Source organism: Schistocerca gregaria, chromosome 4 (genome assembly GCF_023897955.1).
Source record: "Schistocerca gregaria isolate iqSchGreg1 chromosome 4, iqSchGreg1.2, whole genome shotgun sequence".
Classification (NCBI taxonomy): Eukaryota; Metazoa; Arthropoda; class Insecta; order Orthoptera; family Acrididae; genus Schistocerca; species Schistocerca gregaria.
In genome coordinates, this window is record NC_064923.1 from 196,952,017 (window position 1) to 196,973,980 (window position 21,964).

Here is a 21,964-nt window from a genome sequence, read left to right on the forward strand (position 1 = left end):
CGTCTCACCTCGCCTCGCCCCTGCTCGCTCCACTGTACTCTACAAATCCAACGCCTCTCTCTCTCTCTCACACACACACACACACACACAATGTACCCTCCTGGAAATTGAAATAAGAACACCGTGAATTCATTGTCCCACGAAGGGGAAACTTTATTGACACATTCCTGGGGTCAGATACATCACATGATCACACTGACAGAACCACAGGCACATAGACACAGGCAACAGAGCATGCACAATGTCGCCGCTAGTATAGTGTATATCCACCTTTCGCAGCAATGCAGGCTGCTATTCTCCCATGGAGACGATCGTAGAGATGCTGGGTGTAGTCCTGTGGAACGGCTTGCCATGCCATTTCCACCTGGCGCCTCAGTTGGACCAGCGTTCGTGCTGGACGTGCAGACCGCGTGAGACGACGCTTCATCCAGTCTCAAACATGCTCAATGGGGGACAGATCTTGCTGGCCAGGGTAGTTGACTTACACCTTCTAGAGCACGTTGGGTGGCACGGGATACATGCGGACGTGCATTGTCCTGTTGGAACAGCAAGTTCCCTTGCCGGTCTAGGAATGGTAGAACGATGGGTTCGATGACGGTTTGGATGTACCGTGCACTATTCAGTGTCCCCTCGACGATCACCAGAGGTGTACGGCCAGTGTAGGAGATCGCTCCCCACACCATGATGCCGGGTGTTGGCCCTGTGTGCCTCGGTCGTATGCAGTCCTGATTGTGGCGCTCACCTGCACGGCGCCAAACACGCATACGACCATCATTGGCACCAAGCAGAAGCGACTCTCATCGCTGAAGACGACACGTCTCCATTCGTCCCTCCATTCACGCCTGTCGCGACACCACTGGAGGCGGGCTGCACGATGTTGGGGCGTGAGCGGAAGACGGCCTAACGGTGTGCGGGACCGTAGCCCAGCTTCATGGAGACGGTTGCGAATGGTCCTCGCCGATACCCCAGGAGCAACAGTGTCCCTAATTTGCTGGGCAGTGGCGGTGCGGTCCCCTACGGCACTGCGTAGGATCCTACGGTCTTGGCGTGCATCCGTGCGTCGCTGCGGTCCGGTCCCAGGTCGACGGGCACGTGCACCTTCCGCCGACCACTGGCGACAACATCGATGTACTGTGGAGACGTCACGCCCCACGTGTTGAGCAATTCTGCGGTACGTCCACCCGGCCTCCCGCATGCCCACTATACGCCCGGGCTCAAAGTCCGTCAAGTGCACATACGGTTCACGTCCACGCTGCCACGGCATGCTACCAGTGTTAAAGACTGCGATGGAGCTCCGTATGCCACGGCAAACTGGCTGACACTGACGGCGGCGGTGCACAAATGCTGCGCAGCTAGCGCCATTCGACGGCCAACACCGCGGTTCCTGGTGTGTCCGCTGTGCCGTGCGTGTGATCATTGCTAGTACAGCCCTCTCGCAGTGTCCGGAGCAAGTATGGTGGGTCTGACACACCGGTGTCAATGTGTTCTTTTTTCCATTTCCAGGAGTGTATTTATCTCTGTCTCTCGCTCTTTTTTTAATACAAAACTAACGTTTCCAAGAACGGGTACATGACACAGCTAAATTCATAAATCACTTGGAAAGTAAAATGATATTTCAATACAATCGCGGATGAGTCTCCTTTCCAAACAGAAGATATCTTTTTCCTTTCATTAATAGGAAACATAAAATAAGTGCTGTCCCTGTAACACAGAAGACAACCATCTTCATAAAGAAAGCATACAAAGAACATTAAGCATTTACAGACGTAACTTGTCATACTTTTCACTTGTTTGCAACAGAAACAAAATTATAGCTATTTTTGATCAGCAGAAAATCACTAACGCGTTCCGGATTTTATTGGCTGCGGCGATTTGTTAGTAACATGCCGGCTTTACTAAAGCGTCTTTCACTGGTTGCGCTTGTTGCTGGAATACATAAAATACGTTACGCAACTGCAGCCAGGCCTGGCAGATCTGTTTCGTGTCTACTCCACCACTTTAGGATGTCATCATCATCTCCGGGGTGCATTAAAATGTAGAGATCTACTTCATCTGCTGCGGATGATGTGTTGTTCCTCCATTCCTGGAAACGATCTCTCTTTCTGGGTGGTGATGAAACAGTACTTGAAGGTCTTATAATAATAAACAAAAGAGACAAGTAATACAGAACTGATGTGAATATCATCAAAACGTTCCCGTAAAAACGAAATGTTGTACGTTCAAAAAATGGCTCTGAGCACTATGGGACTTAACATCTGTGGTCATCAGTCCCCTTGAACTTAGAACTACTTAAACCTAACTAACTTAAGGACATCACACACATCCATACCCGAGGCAGGATTCGAACCTGCGACCGTAGCAGTCGCGCTGTTGTACGTTAACGAAATATTATACGAATTATAACATTCCCGTTTCTCTACAATACACTATCCACTAACTATGCAAAAACGATTAAGTTAATGATTGCATGTTGTACCTCCGTAAGTAGCACACATTTGTCGCACATTGGTAAGAATTTCCTGGTTTTCATTTATTTCAAGCATATTAAGATCACGGAAAGACGCCCAAAGAAACGTAGCACTTCTCTGTCTTGAAGTGATCTCCGTCTTCTCACAAACGAAAGTCAAGTCTCGATTTTTAATCATTTATACCTCCTGTTAAAAACTACATATCTGTTAGTACACATCAATTACGCTAGTTAATTATAAATCTATCGCGTGTCATAATGAAACAGTGCTTTCAACTGCAGTAATTACTCACCTGACAGTCCGTGTCATTGCCACTGGAAATTTGTTGCAGTTTGTGGAACCAAAGAAGAACTAAGTGGATTGTCGGTTCTTTTTCACCTTCTAATTCATCTGTGGCCTCTTTAAATTGTCTCAGGCAATGCGCAATTTTTCCTGCAAGCTCATTATCGTATCCTTGCAATCTGTAAGCGGAGTCGTTTTCCTTCAGCAAAGCAGCAACTTCGTTGCACTGAGCACAGTGTACAAGCTGTTCCAGCGTGTGCAGACCTCTTGTTTCAACGATGATTTCAAAGATGAGCAGAGGCCACTTTTCTTATTGTACCTTACAATGCATGTTGCAGTATTTATTGTTGATACGATGTTCGGGGCATGATTTAAGTTATATTCATCGAAAGTATGGGTAAGTGCTGTGTTTACACAATGAGCAGCACAAGGACTCCTTTCGTAATTTTCCAAAGCCTTTATTACATTGGCACCCTGGTCGAAGACAAAAACAAAACTGTGCAATTTGTCCGGCAAAATATCACAACCAGCCATCCTCTCTTCAATTTCTTTCATAATATTTACTTCTGTCTTCTCAACGTCCGGGAATTTTGTTGTAAATAAAACACTGTTCACAAGAGACCAATCTGTGTTAATGTAATGTGTTGTGAGCGTGCAATAGTGCACCCGATTATGCGAATCAGTCCACAACTGTCACAGCACATGTTTTATTAATAACTTCAGCAATAACAGAAGGTATTATGCTGTTTCGTATTGCATCAACTTGTTCTTTGACATGTCTGCTTGATGTGGCATGACATCTGCCACGTTAACTTCTCCATAGTGCCGGCCGCGGTGGTCTCGCGGTTCTAGGCGCGCAGTCCGGAACCGTGCGACTGCTACGGTCGCAGGTTCGAATCCTGCCTCGGGCATGGATGTGTGTGATGTCCTTAGGTTAGTTAGGTTTAAGTAGTTCTAAGTTCTAGGGGACTGATGACCACAGCAGTTGAGTCCCATAGTGCTCAGAGCCATTTGAACCATTTTCTTCTCCATAGTGCGCACCTAACTGTATTAATTCTTGGCCTAGTTCTCCGAAACCTACACCTGAAACAGCATTAAAAGGTCTCATATCTTTAGCGCACATTGCAACACACTTTGCTGTAATACTATTTTTTTATTGCTGCCGGTATCCCTGAAGGAGCTGTATCTTTGTCAGGTTTCTTGCAACTGTGTGTCTAAATGAGTGGTTCCCGACTGGAAAAACAATAATGTGGAGCAGTTTATGCACGATACGTACCCAGTACAAGCACTGTTTTCGCCTACAACCAACAGAAATGTACTCCATACTTGGGTTTTTAGACCTTCTCGTTTCTTCAATGTGTAAACATTGGTTTGAATCTTACGTCTTACTGCTTGTTCGCGCTGCCTGATTACACCACAAATGATAAGCCCGCACTGGCTGCAGTCTCACACGGATAATGACACGTGTGTTTGAAGTTGTGTGCTAGTACTCTGTCACGGCCTCTATGCTCGGTCACGAGAACTAGTGCGGGCAGCCTATCCAGTTAGGGTGTGCTCGCCCCATCTCGTATTTTGTGCTCGCTTACTCGGTCATGCAGGACTCTACTAGAAATACCCCTGAAGTGCGTTGCGATCGCGTATACCACGTTGGGGCCCACGTACCGTATGCACAAGTCGCACGGTACCTGAGCGTTCAGCAGCACGTCGAACTTAGTACGCTCGACGTCAACGTTCGACAGCACGGTCCGCGTGCTTTACCCTCGTGAGGCAGTTACACGTACGTCGCTCTCCGTGGCGCAGCTGTTCTCTGCGCGGCGGTCCAGCGGCGGGACTTCCCCTCCGGCGCGCCCCACCCGCGGCCGCGTTAGCGGAATATTGCGCGGGCGGCGGGGCGCATGCGCGGCTGCGCCCCGCGACGTCCAACAAGTGTGCGCGCGCGCGGGGGTTGGCGGCTGTGCGGGCGAGGCGGGCAGCAGCGGGCACGTGCGCGGGCCACGTGCGGCCCGCCGCCTCGGCGCCGCCGCCTCCGCCTGGCGCAGTCTGCCGCCGGCCGGGAGCTCACCAGCACCACCGACCAGCAGCCGCTGAGTATCGTTGCTGCCGCATGTAAACACCTTGTCTGGTTGTCGCTTGTGCCCGCACACCCCGCGCGCGCCTCCCCGCCTAGCGCGAGCGCTTCCTTCTCGTGGCGAGGGTTACCACCCGCCTGCCGCCGGCCCACGGTCCGCTTGTTCTGTCCCGAAGGTGCCCAGAGGCGGAGGCCGAGTAGCGACCGCGCGCCCGCCGACGCCCGCTGCAGGCATTGCAGGCCCGCTCGACAGCTATGGCGAGGCGCAGTGGCGCCCCCGCACGCCGATGAGTTTCCCGGGCCGGCTGACCGGCCACGCCTGGGACTGCTACTACGACGCGAAGGCGGCGGCGTACGCGCCGCTGGTGGCGGAGCAGCACGACGGCGCCGCCTCTGGCGCCGCCTACGCCCACTGGGGGCCGCCGCAACAACAGCAGCAGCAGCCGCCGCCGCAGCACAACCACAGCCACAACCACAACCACCAGGCGCCGCCGCAGCACCACCAGCAGCTGCTCTGGGCCGCCAGGCAGCAGCACCACGCCGAGCAACAACAGCAGCAAGAGCAGCAACAACAACAGCAGCAGCAGCAGCAGCAACAACAACAACAACAGCACCAACAGCAGCAGCAGCAACAACACCAGCAGCAGCAACAACAACACCAGCAGCAGCAACAACAACAACAACAGCCGCCTCCTCCTCCCAAGAGATTTTTGCTTCAAGGTAACAGCGGCAGTCTTGCTTTTGATGAACTTCTCATGTTTCCACAAGCTGCGACATCGTCGCGAAAAAACAGTGACCCGTATATGTAATAAGTTTGTGTTAACAGCTCGTTAACAATGCAGCTCCTGGTCTTGCGGTAGCGTTCTCGCTTCCCGCGCACGGGGTCCCGTCTTCGATTCCCGGCGGGGTTAGGGGTTTTCTCTGCCTCGTGATGACTGGGTGTTGTGTGTCTTTCATCATCATTTCATCATCATTGACTCGTAAGTAGCCGAAGTGGCTTCCACTAAAAAAGGACTTGCAATACGGCGGCCTAACTTCCCCGAAGGGGGCCTCCCGGCCAACAATGCCATACGATCATTCATTGGCTCGGCTCTGAGCACTATGGGACTTAACAGCTATGGTCATCAGTCCCCTAGAACTTAGAACTGCTTAAACCTAACTAACCTAAGGACAGCACACAACACCCAGTCATCACGAGACAGAGAAAATCCCTGACCCCGCCGTGAATCGAACCCGGGAACCCGGGCGTGGGAAGCGAGAACGCTACCGCACGACCACGATCTGCGGACGATCGTTCATTCATTCATGTTAACAGATTACCGGTTTCGGTCTTTAATGACCATCATCAGATCTGTTTCATGAAACCGGTAATCTGTTAACAAAAAGTTTGTGTCCGGAATGAGATTTTCACTCTGCAGCGGAGAGTGCGCTGATATGAAACTTCCTGGCAGATTAAAACTGTGAGCCTGACCGAGACTCGAACTCGGGACCTTTGCCTTTCGCGGGCAAGTGCTCTACCAACTGACCTACCCAAGCACGACTCACGCCCCGTCCTCACAGCTTTACTTCTGCCAGTACCTCGCCTCCTACCTTCCAAACTTTACTTGCAGAACTAGCACTTCTGAAAGAAAGGATATTGCGGAGACATGGCTTAGCCATAGCCTAGAGGATGTTTCCAGAATGAGATTTTCACTCTGCAGCGGAGTGTGCGCTGATATGAAACTCTCTGGCAGATTAAAACTGTGTGCCGGACCGAGACTCGAACTCGGGACCTTTGCCTTTCGCGGGCAAGTGCTCTGGCAAATGAGCTACCCCAGCACGACTCACGCCCCGTCCTCACAGCTTTACTTCTGCCAGTACATCGCCTCCTTGTGACCATAGACGTAAATTAAAGGAAACTTATAACTTCTCATCTTCAGGGCTCACAGTCATGTAGAATTTACTGAAGGACGTCAAATTCGCCGTTGACTGTAGAAATCATTTATTTCGCTATTGCAGTTTCAGCTTTTGAGCCGTTTCCAAGTGGTACTGAGACTTTCTTCAGCACACGCTAGACTTCAAAATTCTCCGATATTTGTGCTCGTCACCGTCAGAAATATGTCTTTTCACTCAAAATGGTCCAAAGGCCGAAACTGCAATAGTGAAATAAATAAATTCTACAGTCAACGGCGAATGTGATGTCCTTGAAAGCCTCCCTTTTCTTCGTGTTACTTCCTTCGTACTTGCGCATGGAGCGTTCGCGCGTTACAACAAGTTTGACATTAAGATTTTAAACAAAGCTGCGCTTCAGCAGCATTGCATGCAATAGCTTCGATGGATTGAAAGTAACAGCCATCCATTTGCAAAATACAGTTCTACTGAACTTCGTCCATAGCTTCGACAATTTTAAAACTTTATCATAAGGTATTGTCGGTAGATTCACATATTATCTACAGGTTGTTGCATAATACACGTTACACGCTTCTGCAGGTTGTAGAGAGGACGTAGTAGCTCAAGTATTAAATAGAAACCCATGTTCGGAAACGTTATCCAGCGCCGCTACAGAACGTCAAAGTTATATGCACCGGCGCCCTTAAATGTGTGTATATTCTGGGTGATGACGCGATGATTTTACGATCTTTCAGAGATGATGGAGATGGATAAATAAATGTATCAGTCGGATGTACGTGACCCTCTACCGAAAACGAACGAGTCGGAAGTTATAAATAAAAGCCGTTCGCATATCACTGACAGTGGAATATGCGTACTGGTGCTGTTGTTGCTAAGATTGTAGGGTAACCAACTTCCACGGGTGGTATTATGGACCAAAACAGGAAAAACGTCTAGTAAACAGGGGCGCTAAAATGCATACGTGAGAAGCTATGGGCACTTGCTCGTCTTCAGTACTGTGAGATGCATTTCCTCAATTGAACAAATGCTCATCGACTTTCAGGTATGCATTTTAGATCCCCTTTTTACTAGACATTTTTCTTCTCATGGTCCATACTGCCACTTCCGAATGTTGCCTAGCCTACAATCTTAGCAAAAACAGCACTAGCATACCTATTCTACGGTTAGACATATCAGATCGCTTACAACTTGCGGCTCGTTTGTTTCCAGTACAGGGACCCTTACCTCAAATTCATACATTTACCCGTCTGCATCAGCCTAGAAATATTGTAGCATCATCACTGCATCATCCTGTATATATATTTAAAGGCACCGGCGCCAGGAAAATTGATGCTCTGTAGCGTCGCTGGATGACGTTTCCGTGGAGGCGTTCCTGTGTAAAGCTCGATCTACTAAGTCGCCTCTAGAACCTCTAGAAGTGTGTAACATGAATTGTGAAACACCCTGTATGTCCTACGCGGGAGTCGCTGACTCAGTCTAGTACATGTGCCACTCGTCCACTTAATCGCCATTTAAAATAAATTATTTCGAAATAGTAGCTCTGTGTTGTAGGGCTTTGTCTTGAAACTTTTTAAAATACACACTGTTGACAAAGAATCCAACAACGTGTAGTGTACCACTTGAACACTTGTATTTATACAAATCTTTCAATTGGCGCACTACACGTTGTTGGCTCCATTGTCAAATATGTGGTACTTAAAACGTTGTAAGACAAACCCCTAATACGCAGCTACTACTTTTAAGCCAGATATTTAAATGGTGATTAAGTGGATGACAATCACATGTACTAATCAACTATTCCCGCACTGGATATAGATAATATGTGATGCTACGTAGAATGTGTTTTGGAAAAAGTTTTAAAACTGGCGAACTCATGGGCAAAAAAATGGCTCTGAGCTCTTTTGGGACTTAACTGCTGAGGTCATCAGTCCCCTAGAACTCAGAACTACTTAAACCTAACTAACATAAGGATCCAGAATGAGCGGTCGTGCGGTTCCAGACTGAAGCGCCTAGAACCGCTCGGTCAATACGGTCGGCGAACTCATGGGCAAGGTTCACTATACCCGTATTTTGCAGTTGGTTGGCTGTTATTTCCAGTCCATTCAGTCTGACATTTCTTTCCATTTCGGCTGCTACAGATGCGAATTTATTGATAGAAACTCCATTTTTCAGCAGCTTTTTACTTCAGACGATCAGGTAATTTCGGCGGTGTGCCATTTTCAAGTGTTTACTCATGCCCTCAGTCAGGCTGTATGAGTATACACAATTTAAATGGCAGGCGTACAATGTATGCACCCAAACATGGCGACTTTAAAATGACGAGGGGTAAGCACTTGAAAATGTCATCTGCGAGGTGAGCTGATCGTCTGAAGTACGAGGACATGCTGAAAATGCCTCCGAATTTTTAATGTGAAAACTCGTACAGTTTTTAAGTAAAACAAACGTTATCGCCATGCTGCATCTTTATATGTCTACATATTTGACCGAGCGAGGGGGCGCAATAGTTACCACACTGGACTCGCATTCGGGACAACGATGGTTCAAACCCTCATCCGACCATCCTTTTTAGGTTTTCAGTGATTTCCCCAAATCACTTCAGGCTATTGCTGGGGTGGCTCCTTTGAAGGGCACGGCCGACTTCCTTCCGAAATCCGATGGGACCGATGACTTCGCTGTTTGGACTCCTCTCCCAAATCAGCCAATCAACTTTCATATTTGCAGCACTCTGCCGCTAGATGACTCTGAATTGTAGCGTGTAACACGGCGGTGTGCAACGGTGTCGGTGCTGAGAAACAGCGTGCGTCGCTGCAAACCTCGCCGTTGACTGCCCGTAAACTCCAAAACCAAATAAACACATAGAAACAGCTGTAATCGAGTTTCGAATTCGATCAGTTGGTTCCCACATCGAGCACACTCTCCTTCGGCGTGACTACGTGTCACACACGAGCGCTGCGACACCTGCAGCATTCCGACGCCTTGGGTTCATTGGCATCCAGTCAGCCTCCATACAGTCCCGACATGACCCCATTCGATTTTCGCCTGTTTCCAAAATCCAAAGAACATATTTGAGGACTTCGCATTGATGGCGATGTAGCTATGCAAGCAGAGATGAGGTTATGCCAAAGTCAAACATTCTACAGTGACGGTATCAGCCAACTGGTCTCTCGTTGAGAGAAATATGGTCCTCTGGTCCTCGCCAGGATGACTTCCTTGAGAAGTAAATATGCAGACTCTAAAAATAAACATGTAGAATGTTAATAACGCATGTTTTATTTAAAAGCTGTAATAGTTAACACACACAAAATTCCTTGCCGTTTCTTTTCAACACGTCCTCGTAAATAAATGACTATAAGCATAATAAAGATGGGAAAGGGAAATGTCTTATAATAAATTAACAACTTCAACTGGAGCACGCGATCTTTTCGCAATAAACTCTCTTATTTATAAATGCCTCGAGCAAATTTGATAAACTACAGCGAACGTGTTTCGACTCTAGATCCTCATCGGAACTAAGAGTTCTGTGTCTTGTTACGTAATAAAACACCACAAACAAATGACGACAATGAGTGTTTATTGTCACTTCATATTTCTTTCGTATCAAGATACCGGTTTTTAAGTCTGATGATGATTCTCTAGAGTCAGAACCGGGTAACTGTACTCTATCCAATGCCATCGAGACATTTATCAATAAAAGAGTTAGTGAGTTATGCTCGCTTACTAAGTACATCGAACTGCTTCTTAAGCAGCGCTTTAGTGTTCTACTTTCCAGGAAACCTCGTAGTTCGACCGTTTCGAGTGGTGTTTACGAGAGGTAGTCAGACTTTTAAATATCACCTCGAAAAAAATCAGGTTTCGACTATGACGATTGTAGTGCTTCTCTACATATTCACCCTTCAATTCGACTCACCTCGTGGTGGAAACCATTGTTACGGAGGTCTGCGTTTTGGCTGTTCAAGAAACGTCCGATCTCGAAAATCACCTTCTCGTCTTTCTGGAAATGCCAACTGTTGTGTTGGCAGAAGAGCCAACACCGTGTTACTAGTGGAGGCCGAAATGCACGCGTTGTAGCTCACGCAGGCTGGCGTGAAGAGGTAAGGACTCTACTGACGTGAGGTCTGGAACATGACAAGGAATGAGAATTCAGAAAGCGGACATAATTAGTTTGATACTTAACTTTAATCCATTAATGACGAACGTCGCTCTTGACGGTACATGATTCACAATATTGTATGTTCAGAATTCATTCTAATTACTGAATATGGCGCCTTCCTAGGTCGTAGCATAGCTGAAGGCTATGCTAAACTATCGTCTCTGCAAACGAGAGCATATGTAGTCAGTGAACCATCGCTAGCAAAGTCGGCTGCACAACTGGGGCGAGTGCTAGGCAGTCTCTCTAGACTAGACCTGCCGTGTGGCGGCGCTCGGTCTGCAATCACTGATAGTGGCGACACGCGGGTCCGACGTATACTAACGGACCGCGGCCGATTTAAAGGCTGCCACCTAGCAACTGTGGTGTCTGGCGGTGACACCACACCTGCAACGTAATGATTTCTCCAGGCGAAGAAAGAAGAATAATTCACTGGCCGCCATGCCAGGGGACCACTGGGGGAGGCAGAATCTGATGGACCAAAGAAGCAGCAAGTATCTCTCATGTGCAAAATGAGCTAGCCCTCGCAGCAGACTGCGACCTCTCTTATGTTCAAAATGTCGCGCAAGACTTAAAACTAACGCACGACTGATTTTCCCTTCCTCCTCGATTGTGACACTCCGATATTCGAGCAGCAGTACTTCCACTTTCCTTGCGGTTGCCATTTCTTCACAGTGCAACAATCTATCACTTCTTCGTTATTGCGACTTGTAAGGCCACATTGGTACAGTGTGTGCTACCCAACCGCTTAGCTTTACAATGTGGCATTTCCACCAACTTAGCATGGCTTGTGCAACGTTGTTACCGTTCAAATGAGGAAAACGAGGTACCGTTTGATACTTGACTTCATTAGTCGGTAGCACTACTTTTTTTTCGCCTCTCTCGCCGTGTGCTACGTTACTGGGCTGATTTCAAAGTATACCAAGACTGCAGACATACACCTGGAAACAAACAAAAACAATTTACGTAACTTCATTACCCCGAGTTATTAATCACAAGTTTATCATTACCGCTAGTGTTGACGTCAGCAGTATACTAACTCTCACAATGTAGACTTTCACGGCCATTGTTTACTCTAGCTAAAACTTCCGGGCTGAAAGGCTGTAATCGATATCTCCATCACTAAACGACTACCTTCGAACCTGGAGCACGGTATCCAAATCCATTTGCAGGTTGACTGTTCCACGACAACAAAACATCGATTAAAGATATTTCGCGTAATCATTGAAGGGATACAAAAAAATTTAAATTGCTGTTGTAATCTGATCATTAAGAGGTATAATCTTCTGTTAAAAGCTTAAGACAATAAGACACATACACTCTCACACAAAAAAAGCCACGCACCACAAAGCAATTATCCGTATGGGGCGGAAATCTGCAGATACGGTTCACACGTACAGGCAAACAAATGATTACAATTCCAGAAAAATTGTATTATTTATTCAAGAGAAAGAGCTCGACAAATTGAGCAATAACGCAAAGGTTCACCTCTTGCCCTTATGCAAGCAGCTATTCGACTTGTCATCGATTGATAAAGTTGTTGGACGTCCTCCTGAGAGATACTGTGGCAAATTCTGTCCAGGCATAATTTGACACGACATAGCTCCGCACGAGATCCAACCACTGTATCAGTTAATGTCAAGCCGAATAATTGCTTGCATAAGGGCAAAGGTGGACCAAAGCGTTGTCGACTTCAATTTATGAAGCTCTTTCTCTTCAATCATCCGATTGTTTCTTGCAATTGTAACCATTAATTTGTCTGTATATGTACATCACATCTACTGATTTCTGTCCCAGTGGGATAATTTCGTGTTGCGTATCTTTCTATCTTTTTTTCCGTGACTTTATTCATCCAATATTTGAGAATGGGAGCACTTTGCAAAACTTTATATATCAATTTGAATTTATCTACAAACGTTTGCTCTCTGACTCTCCCCTCAAATTAAATGCATAAAGAAAGAAAGAAAGTGTATTGCTTACTACATTTCCGCTGTTCACGCAGTAAAACGGCAGTATCAGGCATGACGTTTTAATTTATTACTACTTTGCTAGCCACTCCCTCTATTGGTAGCACACTTTGAGGTGGTTTCTGCATGTGTCAGTAAATGGACCTGCAAATTATATCATTGTGTGATACACAGTTCAGAAGAAACGATGTCATGAGCGTTGAGATGCGTGATAGCTTATGCTTAAAATGCAGCGTCAAGTCCCCTTTTTATGTTCATCCAGTGTTTCATAATGAGAGAGCTTATAGACTTCTAACAAACTTTAAGCACAATATAAAACCTTTTCTAAACTTTTTCTCCCTTACATGCTTAGAGCAAATATTAACACATTAAAGTATTTATATTCAGCCGTTTGACGCTGTTTTGTTATTGGAGTTTGGTTCTTTAAAGAATCTGGGATTTATTGGTATAAAACTTCTCCGTGACGTTTCGTTTTCGTACACACCTGAAGATGGTTCCTGCAGACGGAGACGAAACTTCATGGAGAAGTGTTATACATCGACCACAACCTCTCCGACCAGACGCTTTAAGCAAAGAATACTGACTCTGGGAACAGTGGGTGGAAGAACCAAAAGTGGCCTTACAGACCAAAACAACTTTCCATTTTTATTGCTATTTGTAACTCCGTCCCCTCTAAGAGTGACAGCCCACAAGCGGCCATTTTGTCGCTCTTCCGTTTACGATTAAATTAATTAAAAATACAGAAAATAATGTCTGCAGAAAGTACTCCACAGCTGATAATTCATACACAAAATACCGCTAAAAGCCATTAAAATTATACTATTAATTATTTACCATTTTCTAATAGTTTCAATGTTAGATCGTTATCAGGTCGAGAAATATGATGTGGTTCCTTGGCATCTAAAATGCTCACAGAAGAAGAGAATATGCCGTACCAGGCATAATGTTTTACAGTATAGTAGCTCTCTTTCATGACACCGGATGAGTAGCCATATTGAACTACAATATATAATGGGCAGTTATAACTTATCCATGCGATATCAACAAACTGAACTACATTGTAATACCATTATACCTAGTAGTACATACTCTCTTCTTAGAATCTGTTCTTTGGATGTCAACGGCCACCCATGCTATATTGGTGGACCTGGCGGTCAGCTAAGAACGGACTCAGTTGTTATAATAATAATTATACAAGAGGCCGTGCGGTTCTAGGCGCTACAGTCTGGAACCGAGCGACCGTTACGGTCGCAGGTTCGAATCCTGTCTCGGGCATGGATGTGTGTGACGTCCTTAGGTTAGTTAGGTTTAATTAGTCCTAAGTTCTAGGCGACTGATGACCTCAGAAGTTGAGTCGCATAGTGCTCAGAGCCAATTATACAAGAGATTTAAGTGGTTTCTAGATGTTCTTTCTGAAACGTGATAATACAATGAGATTGTTAAAATCGATTGTCTCTTTTTTGCTAACGGTGATGCGTACGGTCTTGAAACTGAAAGGATGGTGTGGGTTTCTGTTAAAATTCATTACGTGAAGATTTGGGACATGGATTGAAGAGGAAGCGATATGAAAAAGTGGGATGAGCATTGGGACGGGATGTCGATGGTAGGAGGAGGGTAGGATGACATCTCCGTTCAGAGTAACATGGAAAAATAACATCGATGGCGACTGTGGCCTTGTCAATCTGACCCTCCCGCCAACCATCAAAATTGATTTGGGGAATACTGAATCTACTTAGCCCCACGGTATGTGGAAGCTGCGTCCTTCCAAATTTAAGTCCAAATATAAGTCCAGTGACTAAACACGGCGCTCTGAACGAGACCATGGAAAATGTGGGCCTGACGGCAGACTAAACACAGATTCCCACAAACGTGTGTCCGAAGTCTGAGCCGCTGTGTTATATTTTCGTTTCTCTAAAATCTTGGCGTCATAATTTATCCGCAAAGCCAAAGCCATTGCAGGTCAACGACAGAAAAACTACTTGTAGCTGTCTGTTACAATTTATTTATGTTTGTGCACTATGCCTTTTCAAAACAACCCTTCTCAAAAAAAAAAAAAAAATGTTCAAATGTGTGTGAGATCTTATGGGACTTAACTGCTAAGGTCATCAGTCCCTAAGCTTACACACTACTTAACCTAAATTATCCTAAGCGCGCACAAACACACACACACACACATGCCCGAAGGAGGACTCGAACCTCCGGCGGGACCAGCCGCACAGTCCATGACTGCAGCGCCCGAGACCGCTCGGCTAATCCCGCACGGAAAACAACCCTTCTGTTGAAGTATTATTAATTTATTAGTGAAGTGTATGCGAGAAATATTTTGAATGTGAGAAAACATTAAGTGATTTGTTTCCTTGAAACGGCGCAGTTTCATAACATGACAGCTACAACACAAAAATAGTGAATTACGAATAATCTTTAGCCACCAGTATGACCTTTCCCGTCACTTTATTTCAGCAAATTGTACCAATAATGACGCGTTCGCTATATATTTAATACGCTGGTGTACGGAAACAGCATATATTCACTGGGTGTAAGTTATCACACAAAACTCGCAGAATATGGGCTCAAACTGGAAACGACAAATACATTATGCCTCCTTGGAAGTTCTTCTTGTGAAATAGAGACCATTCTTGCTTATAATTGGTTCAGTATTTAGTAGCACTTGCTGAAATATCGCAGAACTTACTTCGTGTTTCTCGCGAGGGAATGGCTCCTGACCGTGAAACAGCAGGACGTGACGTCAGGAAGCTCGTACGGCTCCGCGGCATCGTCAGCTAACTCTTCCAATGTGAGGATGGCTTTACTTTTGTTCGGTTACTGTCTCGTGCAACAAACAAATTTACGTAGTTTTTCTGTTCTTTCTTCAGGATGCACTTGCTGCTACTGAGAGAAGCAACAACAAAATGTAAGCTACGGCAGCCGTCCCGCAACGTGGGACTCTCATTTTACAAGCTGTTGTCTTCCCACTGCGTTGGCTCATGTGAACCTGCGTCCTTGTAGACCGACGAGGTCATTGTAAATGATGTCGTCGTTGTCGCCGCCGCCGTCTGCCTTTCCCGTCTTAAGATAGTTTATGTCCATCTTCTGAGCGACCCATTCTTGGTGTCCCAGAAACGTTCCATAGGTTGCAGAGACTGTCTTCAGGAACAAATGGTTCAAATGGCTCTGAACACTATGAGACTTAACTTCTGAGGCCATCAGTCCCCTAGAACTTAGAACTACTTAAACCTAACTAACCTAAGGACATCACACACATCCATGCCCGAGGCAGGATTCGAACCTGCGACCGTAACGTCGGGCGGTTCCAGACTGTAGCGCCTAGAACCGCTCGGCCACCCCAACCGGCCTTCAGGAACAAATCGAGGATAGGAACCCGTGTCCGGAAACGTCATGCAGCGACGCCACAGACCGCCCGTATCTGCCACTAGGACACCCTTTTCCGCAGCAAACGTGACTTTTTACGCTGATGGACCACAGGCGGAATGTCGCGCAATGTTTTCTGTTGTAAAACAATAAACTGGAAGCCAAGATTGCATGAATTCTTTTTATTCCATGAATACCGGTATCGTCGAAACTAAAGTTGCCATAATCGGATCTTAGGACACATACATCAAGGCAAACAATGATAATATTAATAGTTGCCTATAACACGCAGGCCTTACAAAATTGTAGTAAGTAGCACATAGGCGTCCAAGAGAGATGACATTACAAATGTTAAGTATCTCTATCACATACAAGCGCGAGCTAGATTCTACCTAGCGTGCGCTTGTATTTGATGGAGACATAGATCGCTCCCGCATGACCACAAAGTGCTCCCTACAAAATGTTTTGTGTTATTTAGTAATGGCGACTTACTGCCGTGATCGCCGGTGGAGGAGACGGATCTAACTGCTGCGGATACAGGCCTTGTCTCTTAAGCATGCGATGCTCTGTTTCCTTGACAGTATCGGACAGGGGTTTCCATCTGCAGCTTATTTTTCTCCTCTATACCGTAAACCATGGATATTTTAGAGAGATCGAGGAGAAAAATGGACTGCATATGGAAACATGTCCGAAACCGTCATCCATCGAGGCGGCAGAGCAGCGGAATCATTGGAGACAAGGACTTGCTGTGTATCAGTTACATCCATCTGCTCCATTGGTGATCTTGGAAATCAGTCGCTATCAGTGAATAACAATCATTGCGAGACGTTCGCTGTAAGGTCCGTGAGCGTATAAAGTCACGTTTGCTGTCCAAGGGGTGGTGGCCTAGTGACGCCGGCGGCTGTAACTTCGACGATCTGTAGCGCCATTGGATGACGTTCCCGGACAGGAGTTTGTATCCTTGATTTGTTCCTCAAAACACCTGGTACGCAGTACCCGCGTCAAGCTGTCTGTGGTAGGAAGGACAGGGCCAAACGGAGACTGCACGTCATTCGTGTTGTCAACTTTCTCTTTATTTTAACACAACGCTTAAAGATTTATTAAACACCTATTCGAAGACAGGCGAAATACCCTCAGACTTCAAGAAGCATATTAATAATTCCAGTCCCAAAGAAAGCAGGTGTTGACACATGTCAAAATTACCGATCTATAAGTTTAATAAGCCACGGCTGCAAAATACTATCACGAATTCTTTACAGACGAAAACTGGTAGAAGCCGGCCTCGGAGAAGATCAGTTTGGATTCGGTAGAGATGTTGAAACACGTGACGCAATACTGACCCTACGACTTACCTTAGAAAATAGATTAAGGAAAGGCAAACCTACGTTTCTAGCATTTGTAGACTTAGAGAAAGCTTTTAACAATATTGACTGGAATACTCTCTTTCAAATTATAAAGGTGGCAGGGGTAAAGTACAGGTAGCGAAAGGCTATTTACAATTTGTACAGAAACCAGATGGCAGTTATAAGAGTCGAGGGACATGGAAGAGAAGCATTGATTGGGAAGGGAGTGAGACTGGATTGTAGCCTCTCCCCGTTATTCACTCTGTATATTAAGCAAGCAGTAAAGGAAACAAAAGAAAAGTTCGGAGTAGGTATGAAAATCCATGGAGAAGAAATAAAAACTTTGAGGTTCGCCGATGACATTGTAATTCTGTCAGAGACAGCAAAGAACTCGGAAGAGCAGTTGAACGGAATGGACGGTGTCTTGAAAGGACGATATAAGAAGAACATCAACAAAAGCAAAACGAGGATAATTGAATGTAGTCGAATTAAGTCTGGTGATGCTGAGGGAATTAGATTAGGAAATGAGACACTTAAAGCAGTAAAAGAGTTTTGCTATTTGGGGAGCAAAGTAACTGATGATGGTCGAAGTAGAGAGGACATAAAATGTAAACTGGCAATGGCAAGGAAAGCGTTTCTGAAGAAGAGGAATTTGTTAACACTGAGTGTAGATTTAAGTGTCAGGAAAGTATTTCTATGGAGTGTAGCCATGTATGGAAGTGAAACGTGGACGATAAATAGTTTAGACAAGAAGAGAATAGAAGCTTTCGAAATGTGGTGCTACAGAAGAATGCTGAAGATTAGATAGTTAGATCACATAACTAATGAGGAGGTATTGAATAGAATTGGGGAGAAGAGAAATTTGTGGCACAACTTGACTAGAAGAAGGTATCGGTTGGTAGGCATCAAGGATCACCAATTTAGTATTGGAGAGCAGCGTGGAGGGTAAAAATTGTAGAAGGGGACCAAGAGATGAACACACTAAACAGATTCAGAAGGATGTAGGTTGCAGTAGGTACTGGAAGATGAAGAAGCTTTCACAGGATAGAGTAGCATGGAGAGCTGCATCGAACCAGTCTCTGGACTGAAGACCACAACAACAACAACATTCGAAGAACGCTACCAGTTGCACTGATTACTAAGAAACGGAGCAATTTACAATCACAAAACTGTACCAGATTGATTAACAGCGAACGGATTACATACAGCAGTGAAAACTGTTGCGGTACAAAAGAAGAGCTAAACGCTCTTTCTAGAAAGAAAGTCTAAGATTTACAGTTCGTAATAAAAGTTTACTCCGCGAATAAGCACTGTATAAGAAAATTACTCAACCTCGGAAAGCGGAAGCGCGCAAGAGAAATAAGCAGACAAAATTGATGTGAAATATTGTGTCCTGAACGGTACAACAGTCATTGAGAACCTTCGTGAAATTAACAGACCTTAAATATCCTAGTGTTTGGCCAGTTCAAAGAACAACAATGCAGGAATCAGAAGTGAGATATGGAACCGGACGTGAACCTCGACAAACAACCAGAAAACTATCGAAATAAATAGCCACAGTACTGGTACAGGAAACGGCAATTATAGCTATGGTTACTGCCGATGCTCGCCTCACTCGCATCCGATAAACCAAATTGGTTCTAGGCGCTGCAAGGGCGCTGCTCCAGCAGTTCATCCGTATTGCTATCCGGCAGGCGTAGCTGTGGTGTGAGAGTATGGCCTCCGACTCGGTTAGAGCGTCCTCGATCTAGCTCCAGAAGAACTTACTGTTACCCACGGTGTCCAACCAGGATGTACCGCTCTGGCGCAAGTCGTGTAGTCGGATGATCCTGGCGCCATCAGCAGGTCCCTTGATGGTCGGAAGTACCTCCAGCGTGGATCGGGAAAAGAGGCACCGAACGGCCCTCTCACCCAACAATAACGAAGAGGATAGTGGGAGAAAGACCACGAGATACGCTGGTGATCTCCCCATCAACGATGTGGTGGGTGACCAGTGCGAAATATCATGAGTGGGAGGTTGTGGTTACTTGGATACTATCATATCGGGAAGCAGCGTATTCACGAGAAGTGGTTCAAATGGCTCTGAGCACTATGGGACTTAACATCGGAGGTCATCAGTCCCTTAGACCTTGGAACTACTTAAACCTAACTAACCTAAGGATATCACACACATCCATACCCGAGGAAGAATTCGAACCTGCGACCGTAGCAGTTGTTCAGTTACAGACTGAAGCGCCTAGAACCGCTCGGCCACCGCGGCCGGGCGTGAGAAGTGCTCGAACATCTAATAATGGATGTCACTACAGCGTAATGGTAGTTGAATCTAATGCGTCGGTAACAACGTCGTCGATCCTAATGACCAACTGAATTCAGATCTGGAGAATTGGGATATTTTTGGACACTGGCAGCAAGCTGTGACGTGTAGCTCTGTTCGTTATGACCTAATGTGGCCCCCCCTTCTTTGTTAGAGGTCGGCGGTCCTCGTTTCTTCGTGTTGACTTAACAATTTGTTGTAGGCTCCTGACGGCACTGTAAAGTCTACAGTACGTGCTGTTGCTTGCTTTGTATCGCTTGTTGCTTAAAGTCACAAGAGCTGTCCCACTCTTACATTGGACGTTTCGCTGAATGTGTAACTTGCGGCTGTTGGTTGATCCCAGTGTAGCAACCTGTACCTGCATAGCTATGACGCCACCTCTTCCTGGTGTCGACTGTGGATGTGCTAGCGAGAACTTAAGAAAATCTTTATTTTATTACCCTATTGTATCCTGTGGCGTAACATTTGCCTGTCGTTTTTGCCTGAGGCGGTTAATCCTTGCCATTCATTAAGGCCTAGACGTTATTTCAATCTACTCGATCGCAAGCCTTTTCAAAACATATGGCTTATATTGCCCTTTTTGAACAGAAAGAGCTTTCGTCAAATTCCACCTTCGCCAACACACATTAATAAGCTGTTTGAATCTGAGAAGAAGGTAGTTCGTGTGTTTTCGACAAACTCTGCATTTGGGCCTCATATTGGGTCCAAATACTTCTGCTTCCATTCGTATGTAAGTCAATCGATACCCATTACACCTACACTGCACTGGAATGAAGCTCATGACTTGAGACACTCTGGGCGGGCGCCGTGTAGAATTCACCATGCTTTGGTCATTCATCTGTGTAATGCATAGCGTTTTCACTACTCGACTTTGCTGCAGAGTTTCCCATTGGTAGTCGGACACCTACAGAAATAGTAAATACCTTCATCATTTGAGGACACATTTATATCCCTCCCTTCCCCACCTGACACATTAACTTACATTTCACCTTTTCATCGATTCGAAACAGTAAACTCGAAAGTATGGATCTGACAACAAAAAGCAGAGCAAAAAACGAAGAGTCACTTTTACAAAAAGGTAAAGAAAGAACACACACGTAGAAGAGCTTTATGAGCGACAAATATCCTTGTCATAACGGAAAATAGCAACATTGTTGAATGAATGAGATATGTTGGATAGACGCCATACGCTTTTGGTATAAAATTGGGGCATGATGTAAAGTAGGAGAACAGGACAGCCATTCCGCTGTTATTGCACACCCAACATCGTAAAACGTTGCTCTTCATGTAGATTTCATTAAGAATTTCTGCGTCTTAGTTTGGTCTCAGCGTAGGATGCTTTTTAGATAGTTTTCACCTTGTCATGAATAAAATATTTCATTCTTTAGTTATTTGGCAATGATGATGTGTCATTTTGAGGACGGCATTTCTCATGTTGGACGCCTCTAAGGTCGTAATGAAACAGACCTACAATTCCAGTCTTTTTTTATACGTCTGTAGAGTGCCTGAGTCCATTTGTCTCGTTTCTTTTTTTGTTTTTGGACTATTATTTATAGAAATTTTTCTAGCCAAAATTATGTTCAAAACTGTTTTTTGTTAACCGGTTTCAACAAATAAGACTGTTATCTTCAGGTCTTTAAAAACTTTTGTGGCTGTAAGTCATGTTACATTGTGCGTACATTACTAATGACATGTTAAATTTTTTTACATATGTAACACTGCTTCTCAGCTGGAGTTAGGAGCGTGCTTGTCAAAAGGGATATGTAGACATGCCAAGTTCCACAAGGTGCTTTTTACCTATGTACATTTTTGTTTTGACAAACCTGTCTGTAATTTTATTTTTAGAAATCTGTGTGGAATGTGCAATATCCTTTCCACTACAATGTTAACATGGCATGAGTAATGAACGCACAATCGAATATGACGTACAACCAGAAAAGTGTTTAAAGACCTGAAGATGACAGTCTTACCTATCGAAACCGGTCAATAAAAAACAGTTTTGAACGCGATATTGGCTGTAAAAGATATCCTTAAAGTACATACAGATGGCTCTTTCTCGTTTCTCATTACGAGAAACTCCAAACGGATTGTTATTTCTTTTGTGACTAATTATTTT

General features: G+C 45.3%; 1 protein-coding gene across 3 annotated transcripts in view; it reads left to right on the plus strand.

Moving 5' to 3' along the window:
* The first annotated feature begins 4,802 nt into the window (after positions 1-4,802).
* Positions 4,803-21,964, plus strand: part of LOC126268064 (hepatic leukemia factor-like) — a 574,619-nt gene continuing 557,457 nt past the window's right edge. For all 3 annotated transcript variants that reach the window (XM_049973499.1, XM_049973500.1, XM_049973501.1), the window contains exon 1: positions 4,803-5,538. In XM_049973499.1, coding sequence (XP_049829456.1) covers positions 5,106-5,538 — 433 coding nt within the window. In that variant the 5' untranslated portion in view covers positions 4,803-5,105. The remainder of the gene's footprint in view (positions 5,539-21,964) is intronic.